At 45.7% G+C, this 7901-nt stretch overlaps 1 protein-coding gene across 4 annotated transcripts in view; it reads left to right on the top strand.

Moving 5' to 3' along the window:
* The first annotated feature begins 5055 nt into the window (after window positions 1–5055).
* Window positions 5056–7901, top strand: part of lrp1bb (low density lipoprotein receptor-related protein 1Bb) — a 276774-nt gene continuing 273928 nt past the window's right edge. For 3 of the 4 annotated variants that reach the window (XM_080902757.1, XM_080902755.1, XM_080902754.1), the window contains exon 1: window positions 5057–5402. In XM_080902757.1, coding sequence (XP_080758883.1) covers window positions 5312–5402 — 91 coding nt within the window. In that variant the 5' untranslated portion in view covers window positions 5057–5311. Of the gene's footprint in view, window positions 5403–7901 lie in introns of all 4 variants that reach the window. The other variant, XM_080902756.1, reaches the window with a different exon arrangement.

Raw genomic sequence — 7901 nt, 5'->3', positions numbered from 1 at the left:
CAATTGGTCGACAGTGAAGGCCTTTCTTTTTTTTTAAATGATGGGAGGTTTTATTTCTATTTTTATTTATATATAGGCCAACAATGAGCGTGCTTTTTCTTTTTAGTCAGTAATCATAAAGTTCTAAAATAAATTATCCACTGTGCTGAGCGAGACGCACAAATGTGGCAGCGTTCAAATAGGACTCCTGTGTATCCCTAGATGGCAGTAGTAAGTTAGACATTGGTGCGCTGCCTGCCGTGGAAAACAGAGCATCTTTAAATGTGTGTGAGCATGTGTCTGCTTGTTTGTTTTCCTTTGAGGTTGATAAAGTGTGTTGGTATAATTTCAAAAATAAATTTAAACAAAATCTAATAATAAGCCAAAGGAAAAAAAACCAAAAACAGGAGTATTTTCGAAACAGCTCCCATGCCCCACCATCCTCGTCTTACAGGGCCGTGGTTTCTCCTTCACTCGTGAATACAGATTGCAGGAGCCGTTTTTCAGTTCTCACACAAAGGGAATTAACTTGAAATTGCTTTGTTGAAACTGCTCCACAAACAGCTTAGTGCAACACCAGGAAATGGCATCACAGCAACTTTGGATTTGTGAGAATTAAACGTATGATGTTGCCCCCCCACCCCGAAGATGTGCATGAAATTGCATAGAGGGACAGTCAGCTTGTATGCAATAACACGTTGGCTCACATTAACATTTGCTGCTGAACAGCAGGCCGTTTAGCAAAGGAACAAGCGCCCGTATTTGGTGCAGGAAAAACAAGTGCATGCTATTGATTGAGTTATGGCTAACTGACTGTGACTGAGACTCAGTCGGATGGTGGTATATCCCACTGAAACACACATATGACAAAGGTGTGCGATCACAGACTGACTGCCCCGAGTGCAACAAAAGTGCAATTCACATTTACCTTTCCAGAAAAAATGCAAGTCATTTTCAGCATGATGAGAGTGCTGTGATTCATGCTGCACAATGGCCTGTCATCCCACTGCTTGATTAACAAGCACCGAGACCCCGGGGAGCACCTGTGTATCCTGGCAGAAGACTGCATTCACCCTCCACAACAAGACAGAACCGACCTCCGTTCAGTGCATTTCCTGCTTTTCCGACTAATAACTGTCAGAGGAAACAAAACGCCTGTCGTTACAGATTTGTCATCTGATCTCCTCATTCTCTAAAATCGCTTTTGACTTCTGAGCCGAATCTTGCGGTTGGGAGGACGCCGACGGTATGAGCTGAGGTAAAAACCACAATGGCAGCGATATTAGCCTGGTATTGAACCTGCAACTATAACGGGGTCAAAGTGGCTGCTAATTTTGGAGAATGGCACTGGCATCCAGAGCAAGAGTCACTAAGTGCTGCTGAACGCAGCCTGAGATCTGGCATGGCGAGCGTCAGTGCCATCACTCACGACAGTCAGTGAGAGGAGTTCCAAGGGCAAAACAGCCCACAGTGTGTCACTTCACACAGATGCACGACCCCGATGTCACGCGGGCTGCAGGCTGTGCGACTATGTAGCTGCATGTCTGTGTGTACTTGTGACAGGCGGACAGGCTCCATCCAGTGCTCTATGTCAGGACCTGTACTGCAAGCGAGTGACACGCTATGCATGAGTGGCCTACTAGGCTGCCCCGGCCTCTGCCATTCAGTAGTGCAACTGCCATGAGCTCTCGATCCCCTCTGACACATCTGCACTCGAGCCAAGCCTGCTGGACCACACTGAGCATTACTCCTGTCGACAGGCGCGTACCTCCTTTGTCTCAAATTTGCCACAATGGCATTACATTAAAGCTCGTGTGATTGTGCAGAGATGGTTGACTCTTTCTAATTAAGGGTAAAGGTGAGATGAAGAGGCAGGTAAGTACAGCATATTCCCAGCTAACACAGCTGTAGTGTTGGCGCATATGAATCATTCAGAGCACAAGTAGAGCACTTTATAGCCATCAGAAAAAGTTGAAGCCGCTCAGTCAAAATGTCACCGCTGCGATTCCGAAAGAACGATGCAGTGCTCTCAGAAATGGAAGTAAACAAAAATCTTCCACAATTATTCATCCGTGTGTTTCTCTCTGTTTGGAAAACTGTGCAGTGCTAGCAGTGTGACTGTTTCACATTAATGTTAGTAATGCAACCATTTATTATCACGCTGGATTTTTAGCAGTGTGACGGGATGACTAAGTGAATAAAAATATGTTTTGATGTAACTTGCATTTGGAATAAGAGAAAATGTGGAGACAGCTTTGCACTTTTTCTGTCTGCGTTGGGTCACGAGTAGGGATGGGTATCGTTTAGGTTTTATCCGATACCAGTACCAAACCGGTACTTTTGAAACGCTGCCGGTGCTTAAACAGTGCTCGAACCGGTGCTTAAAGAATGGAGAACACAAAATTGGTCCAAAAACCTCTCATGTTCAGCTGTTTTTTTGTAAAAAGATAACAATGTTAGCCTTTTCTGCAGCTATGGGGCATATATGGCATCACTCTTGGCTGGAAGCAGTGCTTAAACAATGGAAAAAACACAAACTTTGTCCAAAAACCTCTCATGTTCAGCTGTTTTCCACTTTTTCTTTGGTCATTTTAGCCTTTTTGGCCAGGGTGAAGGGAGTATCTGCCATCAAACAAGAAGACAGCCGCATGAAGCTATGATGATGTTTGCTAGTTCACCTTACATGCATTAATGTAATCACGTGGTTAGCCTACTCAACGTAAATTACACACGAACAACATGAAGCTACTCACGCAGAGAAGAACGGCTGCTGCTGCATCATCATCCTCATCATTTCTGCTACACTGGCAGGGCTAGGGGCCAGGACTCTCCTCTTCGGGTTTTTGGGGGATGTTGCTAACTCCGGTCCGATAACAGGCACCACACCCGCAGTAGATGTGCACGGTGTGAGGTCTCGCAGCAAGCTATCAAATACGGCGCATTTCTCGGCTTTTAAAAAAAACGCTATGCGTCGCCAGGTGTTTCATCAGATTCGAGGTGTTACCTCCTTTGACAGTATCACAGTATCAGCTTAAAGCACTTGTTGCTGCTGAGTTTGCATCTTTTGCTGTGAAGTACAGCCAGACTTTTGACCGCTTCGCCTTGGGCATTTTTAATCTGTAGCTCTGCTCTAAAAGAACCTACGTACCTGGGCCCGCCTACTACGCTTGCAAAGGTAAAATGATTGGCTAGAATCCAAAGTGTGTGACATTCAGGAAAAAAAAGCACAGAAAAAAAGCACCGAAATGTGCGCTGCTTTTCGGTCTGGTTACTACCATTTATGTCAGAACCGGTGCCATCATGGCACCGGATACCGGTGCCCATCCCTAGTCACGAGCTAGGCTTCGTTAGCACTAGCCTTTACTGATTAGCATTGGAACTGTTACCTGTGAACAGTGCATGCTCCTCACAGTGTTACACAACATGCAGTAAATGAATGAATATTACACAGTGAGGCGTTGTGGCTGCACTACAGTGTCTCGTGATCAGGCTGTGCTGTGTGGACGCTCTTCACCAAGCTCTTACTTACACAGCCAGATTTCTCCGAGCACTTTGAAGACTTATGTCCACGTCGGCTCATGCGAATAATGCTTTTAACATGATTTTTTCCAAGAAAGTTACTGAGCTCAGTGTTAAAAGGATCAGTTGCTGCATCTGCTTCTGTTAAAGCTTAGGCACACTACAATGAAGTACCTATGAGTACAATATGTGTACCCACTGCTGATATATTCTCACTGCCTACAACTAAATAAACTTCCTGTACTCCTTCAGTAAAATAGTGCCACCTTTGCACCTGATTCTGGGTTTGTCCTGATTTGTGCTTCATTCAGTGGTCTTTCTTTCTCCCACCACCACTTCTCCACGATGCCACACCACCCCGCTCCTCTGAAATCCCCCACAGTCAGCTCAGATGCAGCATCCATACCAAACAACAGGAGCAGAAATTCTGCGACTCCTGCCAGTGTACCAGCAGACAGCAGCAAGGTGGATAAAATCACCTCCTCACTCAACATTTAGTCTCATGAACAAATCTAAAAGATATTTAAAAAACATACAGCTATCCTCTCAAGCTTATTATCACCAGCTTCTTTCAGCAAAGACTGGAGCGGTTCGACCTACTGTAGTTCACACACTGCAGTTTTCCTGTTCATTGCATCTCTTTCATTATTATTATTTTTTAATTCTAGAGAAACTTGAAAGGAGAACAAATAAAGATTTTGAAAACGGGTATTGCTCTTTGGGACTTCCTAACCTTGTAGGAGCTAAAATAAGAACTACCTGCACATTTGCATACTTTAGAGTTGAAACAAACTTCCTCCAAAATTTCCATCATTAGCCTGTCAGCCTGAATACAAGGAGAGGAGCCCGTTCTCACTCCCGAGGCGTAACATCCCGACGTGTTGAGGAGAGAGGACAGGATAGGTGTGGGAGACTGCAGTGTCTGACCTAATAGAGGTTCGGTCAGTTCATTGTGAAAAACAAAGAACACATAAAATCACATGAACACAGAAAGTTTGGTAGCTATTCTTCACACGGCCTTGCTTTTACTAAGCATCAGTCTCCATGCATGCCTGGAATATGTCACACATTCCTGTTAACATGCATCACATTGGTCCCAAATTCGAGGACCAGCAGAGAGTTCCGTTCTGAATCACTGTGATATACAGTAACGAGGTGCCTGTGCTTTGGATCTATGCTAAACAACACCTCACTGCAGTGGTCTCTTCAGTGCTTTTTGTTTTAGCTGTGTCTGTGCAGTCACTCTGGATGCTTCACCTGAGAAAGGCTCTTATTTCTTCTTAGTCATGCACCTTTTTCCCCCTGGATGTGCTTTTGCATAACTCTGTATTTGCAGTGAAGTCACTGGTCTGACGAGATTGCTCACATCTCATCCTACATCCTCTGACTTTTTCTTCTTTTTAAGGACCCCCTCTGCACCCCTGGACCTCAGGCTGACACCCACCCACTCCACTGACTGCACAGCGAACGGATTTGATTAATTTCAGGCGAGCTGCGCCACCTTGACGGCATTTAATCACTGAGAAAAGACAGGAAACGTACTCATTCCTTATCCTCCTGCTCTCCCACCCCGCCTCTCCTGTCCTCTCCTCTCTCCTGCCGTCTCCGGTGCGTCTGTTCGCTCTGAAAAGCGGCGGTGTGCGTTTGTGGAGGAGCCGGAGGAGCGCTGCACTGTTCTGCGCACTGGTTCCGCTGGACATCACCGAATAACGGCGCTCGACAACCGGGTGGTGGTGGAGGGGGAGACTGGACCCGGACCCGGAGCAGGAGCAGGAGAAGCACCGTGGCTCTTTACAGCCCGCTCTCCGAAAACATGTCGGAGTTTTTTCTACTCGCCTTTCTAGCCCTGTTCTCGGGATTATTTCCGTGCGCCGAGCCCTCGACGGTGTCGGACGAGGAGAAAGGTAAGGAGCCACCGGGCCGCCGGGAATGCGCAGTCCGGTGAAACTTGGCAGCGCGGGCCGCCTTTAGTGCAGTGTGTGCGCCGTGACGGGCAGCAGCAGCTGGATGTGAATGTGTTTCTGAACGATGGAGAGTTGATGGTCGGTGGCATACCTCACTAAGTCCGCTCGTCTCTGTGTGTTGTAATTGAGGATGTTTCACTGTAATGCCCCCCCAGCTGTTGGACCACAAATAACGATACCACCTGTGCGGTGACCCCCCCGAGCGTGTGTGTTGCACCGCTTTCCCGCGTGGGCATTTTCAGGAACGTTCCCGTGGATATACCGGGATAGACTCGGCGGCTCTGACTGCAGGTGCGTAGCAGTGCTATCCTCCAATGCAGCAGGTGACCAGAGCCGAGCCCGGTGCCGGAGTGCGTGCTGTCTCTCCGGTATACCTGTGCCGTGCGGACGCGCGGCGCAGTGGCTCCGTGCTCGGGTAATGTCGGGAATCATTTTAGGTGAATCTGAATTCCGCCACACAGGCTCGGGGAAATCTAAAAATCCGAGTCACAGAGCAGGATCCCCGAGAGGAACGAAGCTTCACCGAGCAGGCACTGCCAGGATTTTATCGAGTTAAAGCGCATATTAGGCTCGTGCTATTTTTTAAACAGCTGCATTCATAGACAGGAATTTATTAAGAGTATGCAAGGACAGAGAATTTCTGAAAACCCAAAGGAGGTTATCTTTTTAATTACACAAAATATTTGTGATTTAGTAGTTTGCATGTATTATTGTAGGGTCTACCTTACAGTATAAAATAAAACTGGATTGAACTGAAGTAGTTATCCTTATAGTCAAACATCAACTTTTACTGTGAACCTTTCAAAACTCCCATTTCAGTACTTACATGTTGAGTCAGGGGCTGATTGCATTAATCGTCCCCCAAAGACAAACTGTGGTAAGTGTAACATGCAGTTGTAAGGAACATGTTTGCATGCCCATCGATTTGTTGTCAGTGGACATGATTGCTTCATAGTTCTCCCACTTTCTGTTCCCCAGCAGACACATCTTTGTCAGGGCTGCTTTGCTTGTTGTGAGACCTTCACGAAGGAGACTCATGAGCCTGCCTTCCAATCACTGTAAATCACCAAAACCAACAAAAAACCAGCTACCTTTCTCTGCCTCCTGCTCTGTGAGGGTAGAGGTGGAGGTGTGGCTTGAATCAGAGTAAAAACAGGTATCATAATGGCTCATCGAGCTGCTATAACAGTATTTAGAAGGACAGCAGATAGGATGGGGCGGACTCATAGACACAAAGGTTCCAAATTTACTTTCAGAGAATCCGAGTTGGAAAGTTGGACCCTGTATCTCTGTGTGCTGTCCTGCTCCATTTGTACCCAGGATAAATGGGAGCTCTTGTAGCTGTGTCTAAATGGACGGTAATGATAATAGCGTTTCATTTTTCTTTCAACACCAAAGCTGGTTTTTATCCTAATTAGTCTGAAATTAATTTGCTTTGTGGTAGCAGCGTTGTTACTTTGAATGCCAAGTAGTGAGCCCGTGGTTTTCTCTGCATGAATAAAAGGCATTTCCAGAATCATTCCTGCAATGGCACGGGCTCTTTGAAATGCTTCCACCTTGTTTTTCCCCTTTTATCGCTCGCGCCCATCTAACATTGAGCAGACTGACCTGATCGGCTGGTGTGGCAGTACGCTGCTCATCTAACAAAAGGACAGGCTTGGAAATTTGGACACACCGCAGCACTACCTGTCTAAAAAAAACCCAAAAACCTGGATGCCATGCACTGACCTCAGCGCCAGATAAGCATCACCAGCCGCAAACAGCTCAAGGTTGTTTGTAACGTATACCCTATTTAAGAGACGATAGTATAGTGCAAGGCACATCCACTAATACGAGGGAGGCTGCCTTTAGAGGCTAATTAAGTGAGATAGCCAGATACCATCGCAGAAGTGTATGTAAGTGCCCGTGTGTGTGTGTGTGTGCAAAGGCAAGCACCAGAATCACGATGAGGGAGAAGTCATTCAGCGTCTGCATTATGTGCAGCTCGTTGGCCAGCAGAGATAAGGACTTTGTAGATTTTCTCAGTTGTGAGCTCCTGAAATGTTACTGTCTAAACACTCATCATTGGACAATAAAGACATAAAACGTGTGACCAGGATGAATATAGTGCTGAAGGGCACACTGTAAGAAATGCAAGATAATTCTAACATTTTTGGACCATTTGAGAAACAAAAGCATGTCTTCGGCATCCTTTTAAGTATGTTCTCATTATTAAATCATTGTAATATATTTTTATTTATTCAGAAAAAATTTTCTTCCTTCTTGTACATTTTAAAATATTGCTGCAACTATGAATATACAAACTTATGCTTCAGTATATTTCTTACTTTTTAACTTTTAGTGTTTAATGACTCTAATTCTACTGAACTGTTAAAGCCACAGCGTGCTGCATCAACTGTGCAGGCAGGCGCAGCTTTTGTCAGGCTGACGGGTCGATAC

Source organism: Rhamphochromis sp. 'chilingali' (assembly GCF_963969265.1).
Source record: "Rhamphochromis sp. 'chilingali' genome assembly, chromosome: 14".
Taxonomy (NCBI): Eukaryota; Metazoa; Chordata; class Actinopteri; order Cichliformes; family Cichlidae; genus Rhamphochromis; species Rhamphochromis sp. 'chilingali'.
The sequence above is the reverse complement of the archived record's forward strand: the minus strand, read 5'-3'. Positions and strand labels throughout refer to the sequence as shown.